We start from the raw sequence: 21,947 nt of genomic DNA on the forward strand, positions 1-21,947 counted from the left end.
TTTTCTGATATCAAAACATTTTTTTCTATATTAATGCAAATTATTTAAAATATCTTAGCTATTTGCAGTCTATAATTTATAATTGTGCCCTTATAAAAATGTAATACTAGTCAGTATTAAATTGGCCAGTAATTAATACTTATTTTAAGTACTAAAAGCATTGTTATTAGTACTTTTAATACTCTAAATAATTAATAATTATTAGTCAATTTAATACTGTTCAATATTACATTTTTATAAAGGTGAGTCCTGTAGTAAATATGTTATTAATCAACATTACAATTAATTAATTCAGTCTTATTGTTTAGTGAAATAGTTGTTTTATATTGTATTTGTATTGTATTTTATATTTTATTAAAACCAGGAAAATTATTTAAAAAATATTTTTTTATCTTTGATATTTTTTGCATTATTTACATTATTAATACAACATATGATTTATTGGGGTACAAATTATAATCAAATCAGAAGAAGATTATAATAACAATATAATTTTATCGGTAAACTGATACATTTAAATTACATTATATTAACATAAAGGTTTATAGATAAAGCAATCTAGTATTATATTTAATCTTTTGTGGTCACCTGAGATCCAGTAGATTCCCAAAAAAGTTTGGCGTTTTATATCTGAATTATTTAAAAATTATACGATATGAAAATTATATTATATGAATTTGTTTTTTTATGTTAAAATCAAATTTTTAGATTTATTATTGAACAGTATTTTAGAAGAATATTTTAAGTTTATTCGGTCAATTTTCGAACAAATTTTTTTTGTCCAAATAATGAAAACTGTCAATACGTCAAGTAAAGTTAGAACATTGGCTGTTATATTCTGCTGTGACTATGTGACTCCGAACTTTTCGGAGAAATGACTACAAAGGGTTAAACTTTCATTTTTCACATATCTCTTTTTTGCATGTTTTTAATTTATTGCATATTAAAATATATTCTTACCAAGAAAAATAAAAAAAAAAAAAGAGAAGAATGTAGCTTTTCATTGAGTATCGAATATCAAAAGGTTATCCAGTGTCAGCATATTTTCTTACTTGTGTTTGTAATCTTCAATACATCCAGTTGGTTTCAATTCTTTTAATTACACATTGCGTCCTGCAAAAATTCAATATTTACGTTATTATTAGAGGAAATTATTCATCATTATACTCTGTACTTTCTACTTTCTATTCGATTTAATATGTCAGAGAAACATACAATGCTTCTTTATCTATTGTCCCGTTAAAAAATTTAAGATCGATATTGTGAATAAAATTCATTTCCGTCGCCAAGAACATTCAAGACATGATTATAAACTTTCAAACTGCATTACATTTAACATCGCAATATCGAGAAAATGGTGCACATCCGTTTCTTTTTTGTCGACGACATCGCATTATTAGTGGGAAGAGATGGTTGTATTGACGATTTTTATTATCTTATGGTCAAGGTATACATTATGAGATAATTCTATTTATCGAAGGTATATAGAATGCTCGTGTGAGATAATTCTACTACAAATTGTTGTCGCTGCAATGTATAATAGCAATTGATTCATGTCTATATGAGTGGGGGTATACCGCACTAGCGAGGAGAAACCTTGTCAGTTAATGCCTTGTCAGTTCTCTCTAATGTCACATCAAACAAATGTCTTGATTTTTATATTCTTGAGTTTTCCAAGTTATTAACAAATGATAGTTAAGAGTACCGTCAGCCCGGCCTTAAAAATTGGCCTTCGCTTGCTTGGTGTGTGGCCGGGTGTAGCGCATTCCACAGTTTATTGGCTAATTTTTATGTCAAGTATATTAGTCATACAATATTTTCAATATTTGTATATACTTGAACACTTCAAGATTAGCGAACTTTCGAATCTCGTCGATGGCTTGTCCTTAACTTTAGATTACAGTTTAACGTTTCTCAAATTGGCCAGTCTATGGATTCATCGTCGGTAAGGTACCGCGTATTGCGTGCATGCGATGTTAACTTCATATTGAATCGCTCTCGCGAAACACGAGATTTTTTACTTTTCTAACAGAGTTTATTCGAGTTTATTCTTTTAACTGAAGTGTTAATCAATACTACACAAATCAGTACATTAAAAATTATCGATTTTGCATGAAAAGAGTAATGTTCGTATATTGGTTATTTGACAAATTGAACTAACACATTGTAGAATTTTTCATAAAATTCTGGCTGCTATGAATGACGACTGGCGTGAGTGTGTCAACATCGATCAGCATTTGAGTACGATGACGGTTAAGGCCAGTGTATCTCATTTTTATTCTAACGCTATGTTGAGCTTTAACGGAGTTGCCGCAGTACTTTACGTTTTGGGCGATTATGTAATTCGTTTTATATATTCAAGCAAAAATTATAATAATACCTTGCGGCAACTTCCTATCAAGATGCTACTTCCCTTTGAAACTGAGAAATCGCCTGTATTTGAGCTACTGGTCATTACTTTATTTCTACATATAATATTAATCTCATTTATAGTCGCCGTTCTAAATGGATTAATTTTTACGTTGGTAAGTTTTGCATTTCAAACCTGTTTTTTTTTATTTTATCAAAGCAGTTTGATAAAAGAGGGTTTGCAATGCAATTATTTAAAAAAATATTGCCAAATAAAAATTTTACTTTATTATTTGCAATTTTTTTTATTATTTGAGTGGATTGCATTAGTGGTGTAGATTAAAGTTATTAATCTAATCTAAATCATTAATCTAATCTAAGTGTAAAAATGAAATGTAAATATATCAAATGATAAAATATCTACATATTATATTAAACAGTATTATAAAACATATTGAAGATTTTGCAATTTAATCCGTGTATACAGAGTATTATATTTGAAAATGTTAAAACGTTAGAAGCGTGTAAGAGATCGATAAACTAAGAAAAAAAGGTTTTTTAAAAATTTACTTGTTTTTACTGAATTTAGGAGAAAATGGCTAAAAATAAAAAATTGTTTATTCAAATTTTTTTATTAAAGCCATATTTTTTATTCAGAACATTAAATGCAACCAGATTTACAAATTCTTTGGAGAACGACTTTTTTAATTATTTAGAAGACATCTCTCTGCAGCAATGGATTGAAGTGTGATTCGAGCTTGATGGCTTTAGCTCATTACGGCAGAACTACGCTTGGTTGGACACAAATTATCCACGACGGTGAAATATCTGGACATGGAGGAATAATATCTTTCTTCTAGAACATTATTGGAATTTTTGGGGGTAAAAATTATGGCTTTAGAAAGAAAATTCAGGCAAAATAGTTTTTTGCTGTTTTCATTTCTTTAAACAAAACAAAAACAAGCAAATCTCTAAGATATAATTTTTTCAGTTTATCGATTTCTCCTACACGTTTCCGAAGTTCTGACATTTATTTTAGGATATTCATATTCATATTCATATAAATACAATCTACGTCGAAATATATGTACGGCTTTGCGCACTTGAGTGCATCGAATTTGGAATTATATTCGAAACTGTGATATTGTAATATGTTTTATTTGTGGACACAAAAATTAATATCATTTTTGGAAAAGATATATTTGAAAAATAAATATATTATATATATAAAAGTTACAAGAAAACAAATATGTAAAAGTAAAATAATTAAAAATTCTATTATACAAAACAAATATTTGTCAAAGTAAAAATAATATTTATATATAATACTTAGAATCTTTGCAGCATTTTAAGTACATTTTAGGTGCTTCATGTAAGCGGGCAAATCGATATAATATGTCAAGAGTTTAGAAATATCTCTAAAAACGCTTTTCCCTATCGATCTTCTGTATTTACATTAGGAACGCTCATCGAAAGGCACAACAAAGTCTATGCATTTTCCGAGAACATCGAGAAACTCTTCTCCTTTATTGCTTTAATGCAAGTTGTTTGGAAAACTTTAGTTATTTGCTGCCTAGGATTTATTATTATAATTGTAAGTATTACCGTAAGTGCATTATAATCAATATTACATGTTATATATTTCTTTTTACTGTGCATTGAAATAGTCCATCCATAATGAATCCGATGTCTTCGTGTTTATGAAAGCTATTTTGGCTTATTTTGCTGTAATGATAGAAACGTTTATTGTTTGCTTTGCTGGAGAATATCTTAGTCTTAAGGTCAGTATGTACAATACTATGAGCAGTATTATTGGAGGAAATTAAAGAAATGTACACTTTACATAATATTATATAATAAATATTATATAATATTATATAAAAGTGTGCATTTTGTGTTATTATATAATAAACATCTTTTTATTTTAACTTTTTGATAAGACTAAAATATAATATATAGATTAGAAAAAAGGTCTTTTTTTAAATAAAAAAATTGTTTGGATTGAGAGAAAAAAATACTACCTCCATCATTTTTGAAGTAATTTACATTATTTTTAGAGTAAATCGATCGCTGATGCAGCATATGAATCATTGTGGTACGATATGCCGCCAAATCAGGGTAAAATTATATCATTTATGATAATGAGATCTCAAAGGCGACTGTCGATCACCGCAGGGAAAATGATGGATATGTCATTCGAAGCTTTAACAAATGTAATCTTTCGTAATCTTTTTGATAAATAATTAATAAATGAAAAGTTTATCTTACAATTAATTTTAGCATTTGTTATGCGATACGTATTCTTTATGAATAAACATAGATTAAAATTAATTTTTTAATTTTTATGTATGTTTAGATCATGAAGGCATCGGCATCATATGTGTCTGTCTTGCATGCGATGTATTGATATCAACAGAGAAATCCAATAGTTATAGTTTAAAAAGATCTTAGAAACTGTTAATTATTTTAAAAAATATTATACTATTGTTAATAAATTAATAATTGTTACTTGAATTTTTATATTTGAAGTAACTTTTGAGACATGCAGATTACGCAATTTAAAATAATATTTAGTAAAAATAATATTTTAATGTGACTATTTACGTTGTTTATTTGTTGTATACTTAAGCCTATTCTTATACATATAGTTTTACATTGAATTCATCTGCCATTGAAACTTTATTGAACAATTAGCAGTTATATTTTATTGCAGTTAATTTGATTTCTATAATACGTTCCACTAATTTAAGTCTTTTTGTTTCGAAACTGTCCGTTGCAGTTCATAGCCTGGTTATATCATTTTGGTGCAATTACAGAACATTCAGACGGATAATAAACCTATTCCGAATTACTGTGAGGCTATGCAGCACGTAACTGGGATTGATTGATTGATGTTCGAGTGGAGATATAGCATATCGATTGTTTGAGAATCGCTAGGTAATTTCAACGTATTATGCAGATTAACTCATATGAACGTTCGATACCGATCTTCGTACACTCGTGTACCAAGTGTTGTTAACGTAATTCCGAGTTGCCTATTCACACGTCTTCTGACAATGAGTTTCGAGTTGCGGAATGGTAACTGTGAATATCGCAAGTCTACACTCAAACTGGAATGAAAAATATACTGTTTGACAGTAAGCCAAACAAATGTTCTATTATTATAAAGTGCGGTATAATTTTGTTGCATATTATATCGATACTGAAATGTGTCTGACCAATTTACGTAAGTCCTAAATAACGATGAGTTTTACAAAGTTTAGACGATGGAGAAGAATTGGCACAAGGGCAGTACAGATGGATTTACGCTTGTTAATCCAATACTAATACGTCACGTTTTTGCTCCTCTGCTACGTTGAACTTCAATATGTCATTCGCAATATTGTACTTGATATACGGTTCCTAAATAAACTTGATGGAAAAATACAATAACACATCATGACGGCTTCCTATTAAACTAGAAATTTTCTTTGAAATCGATATCTTTAAAATTTACACGCTAAAAATAGAAAAATACTTTTACATATGTAGTAATGATAAATGTAGTTTAGTTTTTAGTTTTATATTAATTAAAATTACTTTTAATAGAAATAAAAATAATTTTGATTTTGTTTGTATTGTGCAACAAAGATATTATTCAAAAAGTAATACACATTTTTAAAATATATATCCTTTGAGCATTTCTATCGTTAAATTCTTGCCACTCTGCGCATCGTGTTTCTTCCCTCTATTTTTCCCTTTCAGTTTTCTCAGGTTCCTTTGTCAATTTCAATTGTTTCTTCTTGATATTATAGGCAATACGACTATTATAGACATATATATAAGCATATGTTCGAAGAAAGGTCTACATTTTTAAAGAAAATTGTTTGCTACCTCGTGCAAAGAAAAGCCTGTTGATCATTTTTTGTCCTCCGAAGTTACAATCTTTGAACAGCCAATGTGCTTGAGTTCAACGTGTAATTACGGTTGATCGATGGCAGTTCCCGCTTTCGTCGTTCCCTCTGTGATTGGTCAGTTTCCTCATCATCATCACGCAACCTACAATAGATTAATAATCGTACAAGTATCACGCATAACACGTGTCGTTTGCTTGTAACAGTGACGGACGATTAAAAAAAACAAGTTGTTGTGAAAATTATCATAATCTCACGATTATAATGCGCATAACAATGAGTTTTTTCAAATTAAAATAGATCTCCAATTTATCGATATGTACTAAACAGCTCGAGCACACATTTAATGGTAATTTATGTCAATCTACGGTGACGATGCTTTATGATAAACATTTCAATGTTTATCAGCGCCTCAGCTGATATCTCTGCGTTCTCAGAGGTCTCATTCGATACTCCGTAAAGGATATGAATTCTCGCGGGACTAAATTCGATCTTCCTTTCGAAATGGAATTACTTAGTTAATAAATCCCTATCTTTGAGATTATGACAGTAACCTAGTTTCACTACGAATTGTCTTTCTCATCTTTTATTTGCGAGTTTCAATTAATATCTTCTCGTGAGACGTGTCACATTTATTTTATTAGAATCTGGTAGATTTAACCAGAACGTTTGTTTAAAAACGGATAAATTAGAAATCTTGTTAGAAATTATTGTATTATAGTAAAGTCAATCCAACGTTCTAGATGCGTTATAAAATCTCGAATAGTATTATATATAATAATCGAAAATGCTTGGGTTTACTAAATGCACTCAAACATATATGTTTTGTTAATATATTCAAACATTGTTTTCAGTGCAAGTAATTTTACGAATATTTTACGAACTTTATATGTGTTGCTATATCTGTATGAAAACTTTTTCGGGAAAAAAGATATATTTCTTGCTTTTGAAGTTCAAGAGTAAATCGATTGCATGCGCCGTCTACAAGTCCGTACAATATGACACCCAGCCAGTGTCGAACTCTTCTCCTTGTGACTGTGAGGTCGCAAGAGAGATTGACGATCACGGTCTGAAAAATGATGGATCTTTCTCTGGAGGAATTCACCAGCGTAAGATCCGTTCTCATACATACAAAATGTTGCTCATGGATATTAAGCGCGTCTCGAGTGAATATCAAAGCAGACTGTGCAAACAATTTATAATGCAAACGGCCTTCGTAACTATGCATCCTATATAATACTTACAATAAAAATTGTTTTTCAGTATAGAGGCCATAAAAACTTCTGCATCGTTCTACCATATCGATGTTGCATGTGATGTATTATGAAATCGTCGATACACGTATTGATACCAACTATATTTGTTTGCCCAATTGATGAAACTGATCGTAGAAAGATATAAGGAATCGCGTGCAAAGATTGGTCTCTAAAACATAATAATCAATTATAATTAGAATCATCAGATAATCGTCAGCGCATCACGTATGCTCTTATTCCACACTGGAAAAACAAGTCCGTAGTGATTTCTTTAGTTCAAGTATTTATATTTACAATATTGTTCTCGTATAATTTAAAATTATCTAAATAAAGGTAACATAAAAACTATTTTTTATCTAGAATAATTGTCTAGACAACTTATAGCTAATAGAAAACGCTGTATATTTACTACTAATTAAACCAACTAAATTAAATTTAGTCAAGTAATAAGTAATTCCTTGATTTTTTAAAGAAGCATGGGAACAATGATTCAGTATTATACTTTTGTTTAAATAACAATCTGCGACTTAGATCTTCTCACAATTCTCTTTTCTTTGCTTTCGTGCTTCCCGGGTCTTTCAATGTGTCTGACATTGTACATATGCTCAACGGATCTTTCAATTTTTTTTATTAAGCGAATAACTTACGTCCCTCTTTTCGTTCAATAGACGTCTCGAATTACGCTCTTTCTTCTCTATAACCCGTAATTATGAAAATGTAACGTACGGTTCTTTTTTTGCCGTTGCATTAAGCATGACAAGAACACGCACAATTACGATTGATTGATAACGATCGACGAAGGGGCAATGCATTGTTGCTTTGCATCGCCATCGGAGGTATAGCTCCGTCGAAGCTCAACAACGTACGCTTAATTTCTGAGTAGCGTCGCTCGCACGGTAATCGTTTTGCTTTTGACGAGAAACGTCGCCGGTGCGTGATCTGATCCCATGCGAGATAATGCGCGCAACTACCATCAGCACTTCCGTCGAGATCGGCCTTCGCTTCGTCGGAATCTGGCCGGGTTTGCCGTACGGAACCATCACTTGGTTTGCGTACATGATAAGCTTGGTGGTCGCGCTATACTTTCAGTACGCGTACATCTTCGGCCATTTCGACGTCTACAACATCGCGAATCTCATGGACGCGCTTAGTATCACGTTGTCTTACAGCCTCGGTTTTATGAAGCTGATCTCCCTCTGGTCGAATCGCAGGTAGGAACAGTTTACCTCCAATGTAACCGACAACAGGAACGACCCCGACGTTTTTATGCAAAATACGCGAGCGATTTTCTACAGGATATTTTATGATATACTGCTAGCGATGGAAGAAGATTGGAACAGCGTAGATATCTGCGACAAACGGGTGTCGTGTATTATGGCGAGTAATGCCGACCTGTCGCGTCGTTGCTCGAACGTGTTAATCAGCATTAACGCTTCGGCCGCAATTAGCTACTCCCTGTCCACTCTTCTGCGTCGCTCGGCCGACTTTAAGGATGATCGAAATGTTAGTTCGAGAATGCTACCTATAAAAATGGAATTTCCCTTCGAAGTTGACGCGTCTCCTCTCTTCGAGCTTTTAGCGGTCGGTCAGGTTCTTCATGTAGTGTCGATCGCCGCTTTAGTCGCTATGATGAATTGCCTGATCATCACGCTGGTGAGTTCCACCGATCATATGAATGACACATGGCTTTTTTAAGATTTATTAGCTTTGCTTTTCGTTTGCGATACAAACCCATCTGCGTGCGTTAAACAAAACTAAATGATTTGCGTCTCCTTCTAATTCTGTTTTTTTTTTTTTTGGGTACTTTCGAAAAGAATTTTCGCTTATAACGAATCGCGGAAGTTCCTTTTGTGGAATCTAATTAACAGTCACGTTTAGGTGCTTCACACGAGCGGACAGATCGATATTCTTCGTCGAGAGCTGCTAAAAATTTGTGGCAACGGAACTTCGCAGTGCGATTCAATTGTCGCAAGTGTCAGGCTTCTGATTGTCCGCCACCAAAGAATAATAACGCTTTCGGACAATATCGAGGGGCTCTATTCCGCTATCGCGCTGATGCAGTTCCTGTCGAATACCATTGTCATCTGCTGCATTGGCTTCACCATCATAGGCGTAAGTCGCATCGTTAATTAATAAAATAATTATAGTATTATTTTGTAATTTTACACTAAACCTATTATACTAAACGCCTTTCGGGTTCTCTGCCGTCTTCTTGTAGTCTATTGGTAGTGGAACTGTGGTGATGTTGAAATCCGTTATTTTTTACGTCGCCGTAACGTTGGAAGCCTTTATCTTTTGTTTCGCTGGAGAATACCTCAGCGCCAAGGTTCGCACAATATTTCATTTTATACTCGCAATATTCTATTTCATTCTTCGAAGTCATTGGCAATCAATTTTCAAACTTTTTGCTTCTGCGGAACAATTTACCGAGTTTTTTTGGTCAGTTTAATATCTATATCTATGTACTTCACAATTTTTGTTATTTTTAAATGTTTGTAAACTTTCAGATCGGATCTGAAACCAAATTCAAATAAATTGATAAGCTTTTTCTTTAAGTTTGTACGCTGTTATTTTGTTTGTTTTTTTTTTTCAGAGCAAATCGATCGGCGATGCGGTCTACGAGGCTCTCTGGTACAACGTGACACCTGCCGAGTGTCGAATTCTATTATTTGTGATATTAAGATCGCAGAAGAGACTGACGATCACTGCTGGAAACATTATGGATCTTAGTCTAGAAGGATTTACGAGCGTAAGAAACTTACTTTACGAATATAATAAGATAAAACGTCAAAATGTTTAATGTTCCTTAAGACAAAGTAGAAAATGATACGCGATCTATTACGTTTTATTTTTGCGTTTCATTTCGGCTAGGTGATGAAAGCGTCAGCTTCGTATATGTCGGTACTGCACGCGATGTATTAAAGCGAGGCTGTTGGACAATTACTTGTGCCAAGCACATCTATTGTGCTTACAGGCGCGGCATATTAGATAGTAGCAAGTGTAATATTACGTATAAAATGAAAGGCGTTTGAAATATATGGAAAGGAGAGTATAATTTATAATAAAATATAGAAATAAATAAATAAAAATAATATTTCAAATAGAGAGAGAACATAATAAAGCATTTTAGAGCAACTTTTAATTCTAAAATATGTAAATGGCATTTCTATTATTACTTATTTTTTTTATTTTTGATTATTCACATTCTTACTTCGTATTGATGATACAATACAAAGTAAGAATGTGAATAATCGGAAATATAAAAAATAAGTAATAATGGAAATACCATTTACATATTTTAGTATGTTAAGGTTCAAGTTTCGTTGAATAATTTTGATCATTTATGATTCCAGAAATTATAAATAATCTAAATTTTTATAAAGCACAACTTTGCGTACAAAGACTCCAGTGTCGTCTTTTTTTCATATCGTTCGGTCAGTCATCCATGTAGCTTACTCGCTTGTAGTAACAACAGTTATGTTTGCTGCGAATAATTACTTTTTCCCCTTCGATACGGACGTACCAATTTAATTTTCCTCGTCGTGCCGCTTGCGGTCATTTTCCACATTTTACCGTTTTAAAGCGCCTCGATCTAACCGGCCATTATTCTGTATGATCTCCCGAGAGAGAGCCTCGCGTACAGTTCCTGAATTTTTAAGGTTCGAGGTAATCCCAGAGACAATGCAACTCTCTTTTTGCTATCTCCGCTCGTTATATTTTTTTCCTCGTTATCTATACCCGCACTTATCTTACCTGACTGCTGCAAATGGCCTTATCCGGCAATTCTTCAATCGCCACGGAATATCTTGTTGGTATTTCCTATTGGTTCACGTCAAAGACGAGGTGGGGGATTAGGTGGTGAGCAGCGATACTCTCGTGTTCATCCGCGTTCATCTTCCCGTGTTCATCCATGTGTTCAACATCGCTACGCGAAGTACACAGTTGGATTTTCGACGCAATTTCGAAGTTTCACGGTGGTATCGATGTAAGGAGGCGTCTCGGTCGGAAATATCATTCGAAGGCAGTGCTCCGAAAATGGTCTCGAAGACCGATTCGATGATCCCCGATGGCACTGTCAGTCGCTCGATCGAGATCGGTCTCCGCGTGATCGGCGTTTGGCCCGACTCGTCCTACATGGTCCTTCGTCGCGCCTTCTGGATGATCACTCTGACGATGGCGCAGACCTTTCAGTATCGATATTTCCTCATACACGTCCGCACGGACGACTTGTCGCATCTGATGGATGGCCTCAGCACTACGATGTCCTATAGCCTTCTACTATTGAAACTTACAATATTCTGGATCAATCGACGGTGAGCTTCGTTTATCTATATCGAAATAGACGATATTAGACGTAATTTTTCCATTTTTGCGTTTCTAAATCGAGTTTAGATTGGTCTGATATCTTTTGATATTAAGACAAAGTGAAAAATTAATTCTATTCAAAAACATATGTCAATGATCAAATAAAGGTAGACTTGTGTAATTGTATAATATTTTATTGTCTTACATGTATCTTACATGTATCTTACATCTCACGATATAAAGTATATGACAAAAATAAAAAATTGTCACCTTCTTTTGATGGTCGTAAAAGAGTTCGAAAGGCAAGTCTCCTAGTTTCTCGTAGGATATTCTATGACATCTTAGCGATGATGGCTCAGGATCGGAGTGAATGCGCAAACGAGTGGGCCGTCTACTCGATGTCAAGGACCACCGATGTATCGCATCGGTCTTCTAACTTGATCATCGGCCTCTACTCAATGTCGGTGTTTCTTTATGGCACTGGCGTACTTGTCGCTCACGCCGATGAGCCCGACGAGGAGCTCGCCGTGCCGGCGCGAGAACTGTTTCTCAAGATGGAACTACCCTTCGAGTCCAATGCTTCCCCTGCATACGAACTCGTCATGGTCACGCAATTTTTCCATCAGCTTGCGGCAGCCACAATAGTCGGCGTTTTGAACGCCCTAATTGTCTCACTGGTAAGTGAAGCTTTCAAGATGACGAAGATGACGAACTTGAAAAAAAACGCTTGATAAATTAAAAGAGTCCAATTTTTTACTTTCCAACAGTAAAAATCTCATAGATATGATGAGACAACATATAATTGACGATGCTTTTCGAATTTCTCGATTTTTGTTTACAAAGAGAGAAGTAAAAAAGAAGAATTATTTATTTAAGAAAAAAGCTAATTAAATTCTAATACTAAAAAGTATTTATAATTAAATTGTATCGCATTAAATGTATATTTATTTTGAATGAATGAATGAATATTCTGTATCATTTTAATGAAAAGTCGATAATTTCTTTATTTTTTAAATAATAAACTAAATCTAAATATTGATAAACTAATATCGTCTAAAGTGATATGATTTTCTTGAATTTTAAGTTTAAATGTTACTTTTATATATATATATTTGTTTACATATATTTAAACTTTTAATAAAATAAATTTATAATTAATACTATATAGAATATAATTTTAAATATAATATTAATTATTATAATAATTATAAAAGTTTAATTTTAATATATAATAAATCCTGCTTATCTCTCTGCTATCGCTCTTTTGTTGATAAATCTTTGTATTTACACAAGTTATTTTTTGTACTAAATGCGACAATATCGAGAGCACACACTGCAGGGCGTTGACCGTTATTTTTAGATTCTTCATGTAGGTGGGCAAATCGATATAATGTGCCGTGGGTTGGTAGAAATCTCCTCAGGTGACGACACATTCGACTTGCGAATGTCGACTATCAAAGCTCTAATACGTCGACATCAGAGAATTATCGCTCTCTCGGCCGACATTGAGACTTTGTTCTCGTATATAGCTCTGATGCAATTCCTATGGAATACTTTGGTCATCTGCTGCCTTGGATTTCTAATTGTGACTGTGAGTGATACTTCCTAAAGTTAAACATGTATACAGTTAACATATATACACAATAATGTTATAAATTAAATACAATAATATTGAAAATTGTAGCTACTTAAACCATTATTTTAAATTGTTGGCTCGATATAATAAAACAAAATGTTTCATTCGAATATATCCAAGATAATTGATGACGTTCAACTATGAGTTTTAGAACATTCTCATTTTATTTGTCATTCAGATCGTTTGATGTTTGATTATTTCCGATCGTGTTACAGGCGATCGGCGATACGCAAGGATCGACGATGATGATCAAATCCCTCTTTTTTTATGTCGTCATTACTTTGGAAGCGTTTATATTTTGTTATGCTGGAGAATATCTCACAGCAAAGGTCAGAACGACGTAGTTACAAATCTACGCTTCCGAAATTTAGCGCTATTTTAATTATAATTTTTTAAATTATAATTTTAAATAAACTTAACCACTCACTCGATTACAGGGCAGAATGATTGGCGATGCAGCATACGAAGCAAAGTGGTATAATTCGAATCCCACGCAGAGTCGTATTATATTACTGTTGATTTTAAGATCACAAAGAAAGTTAACTATTACGATAGGAAAATTTATGGATCTTTCTCTAGAACGTTTCACAACAGTAAGATGCACTTTCAGAATTACATTTTCTTTTGCTTTATCTAGTACAGGTTGTATGCACTTTGGAAGGAAGTACACGTTCCCAATTTCAAATTCGATTTATAAATTATTAGGGGGCAATATATTTTTACAAAGAGAATATATCTCTAGATTTTTGTTTTATTTAAGTTTTTTATATTAGTTTTATTAATAAAAATACATTACATTTTAGTAGCTGCCATACAAAATACGACAAGTTCTACCTTCTTTCTTTTAGATTATTAAAGCATCAGCGTCTTATGTATCCGTGCTGCATGCTATGTCTTGAAAGCCGTGTATAGTTGAAGAGGCAATGTGCCCTCCGTGTGTTTATGTAGCTATTGTGTTATGAGAAACGCGATATCACACGAATTCTAGTAACTGATTAACATTTCACGAAAGTGAATGTTCTCGTGTAAAACTACTTCAATACATCTCGATTCGATAATAACGTTGTATTTTTTATGTTAATATTTCTATACGCTACTCGACATCCTCTTATTACCGCAAACTTTTATCCCCGTTTTCAATTTATCCGTATGAATTTATCTTCTAGGTATTCCTGCTCTTTGTTTCTTCTTGTCACTCGAAAGTTTTAAGTATTCCACGCATGCACTTGGTCCCTCACGTGTGCTCGGCGCACGTACATCTGTCTTGCATTTTTAATGCAAATAACGGACAGCAATCGCGCGATGCGTACACGAGGATATTGAACGCTTTCGTGACTGTGCCTGCTTATTTTTTTGTAATTATCGAAGCATCGTTCTATAGTTTTTACTCATAACTTCTAAGATAAACGTAAAAAATATGACATGAAATACGTGATGAATAATTACGGTCTCGTGCACAATCGAAGTAAGGTCAATCGAGCTGAATCCGTAGAATTTTACAGTTTCACTGAAACTTCGTAATCGACCATATCCTAGAACAGACTTATGGCTTTCAATCGCAGTCAAAAATTTTACTTTCTATGACACTTCAGAATCTAATGCTTTTTTAGTGAAATTTCGTTGTGGCTTGAGTGGAAAATATTCGAGTTGTCAGTAAATTGAATTCTTCTACATTATAATTCTTTTTTTGTAATGTAGACAAAAAAAAGATAAAAAATTAATAATAACTCACGGTGCCATTCGTTGAAGAACTGCTTTTGAGATGGAGAACGCGACAGATTCGATGAGCACCGTGTGTCGCTCTGTAGAATATGGTCTTCGTATGATCGGCGTATGGCCGGGTATGCCGTGCGCAATATTATTCAAAGTCCTCAGCATATCGTCGATGATCGTGTTTCAAATCTTTCAATATCAATACGCGATCGTGCACTTTGCCGAAGAGGACCTAATGGTTCTAATGGACGGACTAAGCGTGACATTCGCTTATACTCTTTTACTTGTTAAAATGCTTTTTTTCTCGTTTAATACTCGGTAAGCTTTTTCAACAACGCGACATATACTGAGAGCATAGAATTAAACGCGATTCGCAGAACAAACACCTCTCATAAGTCCTTTGTTTTACTCCCAAATTATAAATTGATTTAAAAGTCTCTTTTATTATTAATATAATTTTTATTAAATAAATTAATAATAAATATATTTTTTATTAAATTTTGTTATTCATGTAATTTTTATACATCCGGCGATACAAAGGCATGTCTGTGTTTTCTCTGTGTTGTAACAATATTCCTTTAAATAATAATTATAGTCTACTGAACGAAGTGATAACATGTATCGCTAAGGATTGGAAGAATTGCTACATTTTGGACGAGTACACGATGATTAAAGTAGCTCATAGCTGTCGTTGGGTCTGCAATGTTATAATTTTTTCGCACATGATGTCAGTTTTTCTTTACGCAATAGGCACGTTAATGAAGATTAAAAATGAAAATCAAACCGAAGCTCGAGAGCTTATCATCAAGATGGAGATACCCTTCGAGATCGATAGCACATTAGTACACGTAGCCGTTCTCCTTACGCAATTTATTCATCAGACAAGTGCGGCTGGAATGGTAGGAGTATTGAATTCTTTCTTGATAATATTGGTAAGTTTGAATATTTATCTATAATTTTCCGATGTTTCCGCAAACTGCAAAAGAAAATAATTATAATGATGAAAAGAAAGATTCAAAAATTTAAAACATTTTACGTATTATATAATAAAAAAGTACATATTAATTATATAAATGTAAATATTTGTGAAATAAAATGATACAAACAGCCACAAAAGTACACTCTTTTATTTAGATATTGTAAATCAGATCCAGACTAACAAGCACAAACACAAATAAACATTATCAGTTTTCGCCGTTTGCACTCATCGAAGCAAGTTGTGCATTTCGTATTGCACTTTTTGTATTTGGAATCTTTGTTTTCTCTCTCTCTTCAGTGTTTGAATATTTTTTAAGTGCAAACATTCTTTTTAGAGATTTCAAGTAACACTATTTATTCGTGTTTGTACTAGTTTGTTGTGAATCCAGATTAGGACTTTAAATTGAACTAAAAACACACGTTTAGGTTCTTCACGTATGCGGGCAGATTGATATAATGCGGCAAAAATTGAGTGCTATTACACAGGGAAACGTCAGGCAAAGCGTCAACGAGAATGTCATGAAAACGCTTATTGTTCGTCATCAACAGATTATCGCTTTTTCCAAAAATATCGAGGCTCTCTACTCGAATATCGCGCTGATACAATTTGTATCGAACACTCTGGTTATCTGTTGTTTAGGATTTCTTATCGTGATCGTAAGTACATTAAAGAAACATTAATTTCTTTGGCATATAAAGTAACAGGAAATTTCAGTCTATTGGTGCCCCGGGTGGATCGATGGTGCTAATAAAGTCCGTGTTCTTTTACATTGTTATGAGCTTGGAGGCATTTATATATTGCTTTGTCGGAGAACATCTCTGTACAAAAGTAGGTATACAATACATTGTAATATATATATATATATATATATATATATATATATAAAATATGTATTTTATAAATAATACGCTGTCCTACGACAAATATTTATCGTGTATTTTAGAGCGAGATGATCAGTGAATCGATGTACGAATCACTTTGGTATGAACTGAGCCCAAGTCAAAATCGAGATATTCACATTTTGATGATAAGATCCCAAAAGCACTTGACACTTACGATAGGAAAAGTTGTGGACCTCTCGTTGAAGCAATTTGCCAACGTAAGAGTTTAGCAAAATAATTAAAGTGACGAGTTTATACATTTGCATGCACGAAGAGTAATACTACAAATAATATTTTGACAATCGCTTTTTAATCATTGCGCTGTAATGTGACAATCGCGTATGATAGCTGTAATCGCTTTTGTCATGTTGTAGATCCTGAAAGCTTCGGCGTCATATGTGTCGGTGTTGCACGCGATGTATTAAAGCTTAAACGTACATTATACGCCGCTTATACCTTTGCATGCGAAAGACTATAGGTATACTTTTACACAATTGACAATTTTCCTTATATTCGGAGATTCGACAGGGTTTTGTATAGAGAGTGTACGCGTATAAAGGAGCAAGAAAATTATTTAAATTATGCATAAGTATAAAGCTATAAATATAACATTAATTCTCTCGATCGATATACTTGACCACATCTAATAAAACTAAAATAAAAGCATCTTTTTAAAACAAAAATTTAATTATCAAATATTAAATTTTTTATACTGTAAATTTATTTTTATGTATATGAAATTAATGTCAAGCATAGATGTAAAAAAAGTATATATACGTGCTTAAAATATACAATATTTATAATAAATTTAAAAATATATAAATGCATTTATGCATACACGTGTGAAAGTATTACAAAAATTATTACTTTTTTTACTTTATATTGAATTTTACAGAATAAAATTATTTGTATAATAAAATAATACTTTATGATTAAAAATTATATATATACTTATTAATCATATTTTTATCGTATTTTTTATATATGTTTTTATTGTAATAATCAGTATAAACTTATCTGCTATCATAAGTTCTGTTTTAAGCTAATTAAGTAGTGTGAAAATACTATTGTACAAAAAGAGTGTTGCAGTATTATGAAAATGTCATATCATTATTATAAGAAAATGTCGAAATGTTTATTTCTTCGCTACATGATTTAGCTTACAGCATCGGACAGATTTTTAATTCTTTTTGGTATCATCTACAGTACAAACTATAACCTTCATACTGGTCTTTTTATCGCAATGGACTTTTTTGAGGTATGTTTTCGTTGTCCTTTCTAACAAATTCTCCTTTTTCCGATATGCTTCCCCAACAGCGAGTACTTTTCAACCCTGCAGTTCTGCCTTCCACCTACGTTGCTTATTGCATTTTTAAAGAAAACGTAACTACTGCATCATGATTGGTAACTCGATGGCTGAAGGGGACGACCCTCCTGTTCATTTTCATCGTCAGCTGCGATTTTTACGTGCAGTACAAATATATATTTAACAAATATTCATTAGTCAAATCCCTCCAAAAATAAATAGTATTGATTAATAAGACGAAATTATATGTAACTGTCGATTTTTGAAACGATAAAAATATTTGATGCAATAATTTTTAAAATGTACCATTAATTCTTATAACCTTTGAACAGTTAATCATTTACATGATTCAATTCAACCATTTGGATGTGTATATCATCTCTAACGTGCTATTTAAATTTTTTTGAATAGTAATACTGTACATAACTCAAGTTTCTTGATATCCATAATAAATGATGATGGTAAATGTTTTCCTTATATTTTTATTGTAAATAACGAACAGCAACGCAGAGATGTATAAAGTATATGAAAAACTTCGTGTCTTTACCTGTCTTTCTTCGCAACCACTGCAATTATTGAGACATTGATTTATAATTTTTCTTCTTGACTTCTGAAATAGAAAAAGAAGTACAACGTGAACGTTTTCTATTGGTTGAATACAATCGAGATGGGGGTTACACTAATGTTGAATTGTATGTATTCTAGCGTTAGTTTTACAGTTTCACTGAGATCTCTCGGCCGATCACATCTAGAGAGGTAGTCAAGCCAGCACTGTTAACTATAATATAGTCGTTTGTCTTTTAGCTCTTTTAATCGAATTTTTTTCGTCAATATATATATATTGCAGTTTTAGTAAAAAATTTTCAAGTTGTATTATATCAATCGTTTAGTAAAAATCTGTCGTGTTGGCAAATTGATATTTTCTCCTGACTTATGCACTTACTCATAATGCTGACAGAGCAAAAAGAAAAATTAATCAGAGTTAGTAATAAACCACTAGATTGGTGATCGTGCTATAAAATAGATTTATTCGAGCTCAATGAATAATACGGTATATAAAATACTGGCTTCGTGGAGTTTGGTCTTCGTCTAATCGATGTATGACCGGGTACGTCGTTTGCAATTTTGCGCACAGTTTGCTGCATATTTTCGATGGCGATACTTCATACCTTTCAATATCGATATTTGATCATGCACTTCGGCGACAGCAATATTTTTATTCTCATGGACATGATAAGAGCAATTTTGACTTATAGTTTTCTTTATTAAACTGATTATTATCCTGTTCAACGTTTGGTAAGCTTTTTCATAAGCTTTATCATGGTGTATGCTGTGAGTAGATCCTTTTATTCTAGATACCTAGATCTTCTAATAATCAAAAGAAAAAATTTAATTATGTAAATTCCTATACAAATCTGTACAAATAATTTATATATTTCAGGTAATACGTCGCAACTCGATGTGAGCAACATTGTAATCAGACATTTTTTTTTATAACTCATTATAGACTGTTGGATAATATTATAGCGTACATAGTCAAGAAATAGAAGGATTGTGATGAGTATGATAAATAAAATGACTGATTCTTGCTGGTGCTGTAATTTGATAATCGGTTGCAATATTGATATTCCTTTATGCGATCCGCATTTTATAGATGTATAAAAGTATCAATCATATCAAGATTCAAAAGCTCATTCTTAAGACAGAATTATCTTTCAAGATGAAAAGCACATCAGTATATCTTACCGTTCTCTCATTAAGCAGTTTGTCCGTTAGATAAACGTGGTTAATATGATGACTAAATTGCTTGCTGCTAGCATTGGTAAGTTTGAATGTCTTTTACTAAAAATTAAAAAGAAAAATAATTACAAAATGATATCAAGAAAAACGATTTAAGAGTAACTTAAAAATATGTCATTAAACGGATACATTTTATTATATAAAATACTTTATTAGATAAAAAATATATTATATTTTTGCTTTACAAATAGTTATATACAACTATAATAAATAAAATTGTAACGTTTTTCCTCTTTTTGAAGCTTAAAATATATATAACAGATTTATAAGTAAAAATAAAAACATAAAAATTATTAATTAATATCCGTATGCATTATTTGATGATTTAATTTTTATAGAAACTTAAATTTCCAAAAATAAAGAAATTAAATTTATTTATACATATATTTAAATATAGAAAATAAAAAGTAAAGAAAACGTTTTTATTATATAAAATATTAAATTAAATTGGACACGTATTGTTTAGATTCTTTGTGGACAGATTGGTAATGCGGTGGAGACTGAGTAAAGTCACATGAAGGAATATTGAGGAAGAACATGTGAAATTATCGCAAATGCTGATTATTCGCTAACACAACACTAATACAATTCATGACGAAAATACTTTCGTCCTTTGTTTCCTAGGATTTTTCTCTAAGATCGTAAGTATACAAGTACGCAAAGTTTTATAACTCATTCACAGCATAAAATATTTAAAAATTTTAATCAGATTAATTATGTTAGTAAATTTCGGACTTTTTTAATATTTTAGTCAAGTAGTAGCATTTATATTTTGCTTTTTTGGAAAATATCTTAGTATAGAAGCCAATATGTAATATGACACCTATATTGGAGATAATATTTTACAATAAAAATTATTTTAGAGTAAAATAATTAGCAATATGGCTTATGAAGCGCTTTAGTACAAATTAAACCCAAATTAGAATTGAGATTTCCTTTTTGTAATTGTAAGATTATAAAAGTATTTAACTAAAAAGTATTTCTAGCTTAGAATTGTGAATTTTTAGCTGAGGCAATTTACCAATAAGAATTTAATAAAGTAATAAAAATAATTAAATAGAGTTAAATTTTATATTAATTGACATTTTGGCGGTAATTTTTAGTCGCTACATCGTGCATCGTAACATATCGTTCATGTATGATGACTGTAATCGCTTCTATCGTGTTGTAGATCATGAAAGCCTCGGCGTTATACACGCGATGTATTGAAGCCTAAACATGCTTTATGTCCCGCTTATATCTTCGCGTGCAGAAAGATATAGTACTTTTACTACCGTCAGCCAGTTACGTGATTAGCAATTTTCCTGAATTGTTGAGAGACTCGATGGGGTTTTATATGAGATATATAAGAATAGACGAATAAGAGTAGGATGTATTAAAGTATGATTTAAAGCATTGTAAATAATTGATTTTTGATGTACTTTTCAAAGTTAATCTCAAAATACTGCGTTGCTAATTTTTATTATTATCCAAACTGTCCGAATTTTAGACATAACGAATAAGCATTACAGACCAATCACTATTTAAGTTCGAACTGTTTGAATTATCCAAATAAGTTTGAATTATCCAAAAATATTCGAACTGCATGGCTACTTATTTATTCTACTTTGAACTAACATGATATGTTGGAATCTTTTGTTTGGATTATCGGAGAAAAAATACGATGGAAAAATGAGTATAAATGAGTACAATAATATAATATAATCTTTTTTATTGATCTGCAACTAGAAATGGGAATTAGTCAATTACTAAATCTATAGAATTTTTCAGTTTTATTCTTTCTTGACCGATTATATATCCACTAATGACTACTACCTGTAACTGAATTA

At 31.9% G+C, this 21,947-nt stretch overlaps 3 protein-coding genes and 1 long non-coding RNA gene across 5 annotated transcripts; 3 read left to right on the top strand and 1 right to left on the bottom strand.

Annotated features, from left to right (window-relative positions):
- Window positions 1-1,459: 1,459 nt before the first annotated feature.
- LOC105831260 lies at window positions 1,460-10,420 on the top strand. Its single transcript, XM_036285793.1, is given in 12 exon segments — window positions 1,460-1,945; window positions 2,171-2,525; window positions 3,713-3,943; window positions 4,017-4,130; window positions 4,407-4,562; window positions 7,201-7,244; window positions 7,246-7,441; window positions 8,714-9,151; window positions 9,377-9,610; window positions 9,717-9,824; window positions 10,092-10,247; window positions 10,370-10,420. Coding segments are annotated over 12 exon segments (2,340 nt in total). The 5' UTR covers window positions 1,460-1,688.
- Window positions 10,421-11,507: 1,087 nt separating this feature from the next.
- On the top strand, window positions 11,508-14,364 carry LOC105831255 (odorant receptor 4). 2 transcript variants are annotated; one of them, XM_012671257.3, is made up of 6 exons: window positions 11,508-11,811; window positions 12,129-12,480; window positions 13,164-13,394; window positions 13,655-13,768; window positions 13,877-14,032; window positions 14,288-14,364. In XM_012671257.3, the coding sequence occupies exons 1-6, from the start codon at window positions 11,534-11,536 to the stop codon at window positions 14,336-14,338; spliced, it is 1,182 nt and encodes a 393-aa protein (XP_012526711.2). In that variant the 5' UTR covers window positions 11,508-11,533; the 3' UTR covers window positions 14,339-14,364. The 2 variants fall into 2 exon arrangements, with proteins under 2 accessions (XP_012526711.2, XP_012526710.2); XM_012671256.3 differs by lacking the exon at window positions 14,288-14,364 and having other exon boundaries at window positions 13,877-14,227.
- An 812-nt stretch (window positions 14,365-15,176) lies between these two features.
- LOC105831262 (odorant receptor 22c) lies at window positions 15,177-17,691 on the top strand. The gene is made up of 6 exons (XM_012671265.3): window positions 15,177-15,470; window positions 15,748-16,084; window positions 16,557-16,787; window positions 16,846-16,959; window positions 17,075-17,230; window positions 17,387-17,691. Exons 1-6 carry the CDS (start codon window positions 15,202-15,204, stop codon window positions 17,435-17,437), a joined length of 1,158 nt encoding a protein of 385 aa, XP_012526719.1. The 5' UTR covers window positions 15,177-15,201; the 3' UTR covers window positions 17,438-17,691.
- On the bottom strand, window positions 15,735-20,250 carry LOC118645088. Its single transcript, XR_004962837.1, has 3 exons — window positions 18,866-20,250; window positions 15,937-16,128; window positions 15,735-15,849 (listed from the first exon to the last, which is right to left on the bottom strand). It is a non-coding gene; the product is annotated as an uncharacterized LOC118645088 (long non-coding RNA).
- Between the last annotated feature and the right edge of the window lie 1,697 nt (window positions 20,251-21,947).

This window comes from Monomorium pharaonis, chromosome 4 (genome assembly GCF_013373865.1).
Source record: "Monomorium pharaonis isolate MP-MQ-018 chromosome 4, ASM1337386v2, whole genome shotgun sequence".
Taxonomy (NCBI): domain Eukaryota; kingdom Metazoa; phylum Arthropoda; class Insecta; order Hymenoptera; family Formicidae; genus Monomorium; species Monomorium pharaonis.

Coding starts and splice junctions, on each gene's coding strand:
- LOC105831255 (XM_012671256.3), top strand. CDS start 11,534: ATGGTCTCGAAGACCGATTCGATGATCCCCGATGGCACTGTCAGTCGC. Junction 12,481..13,163: donor ACGCCCTAATTGTCTCACTG/GTAAGTGAAGCT, acceptor CGTTATTTTTAG/ATTCTTCATGTAGGTGGGCA. Junction 13,395..13,654: donor TTGGATTTCTAATTGTGACT/GTGAGTGATACT, acceptor ATCGTGTTACAG/GCGATCGGCGATACGCAAGG.
- LOC105831262 (XM_012671265.3), top strand. CDS start 15,202: ATGGAGAACGCGACAGATTCGATGAGCACCGTGTGTCGCTCTGTAGAA. Junction 16,788..16,845: donor TAGGATTTCTTATCGTGATC/GTAAGTACATTA, acceptor AGGAAATTTCAG/TCTATTGGTGCCCCGGGTGG. Junction 16,960..17,074: donor GAGAACATCTCTGTACAAAA/GTAGGTATACAA, acceptor CGTGTATTTTAG/AGCGAGATGATCAGTGAATC.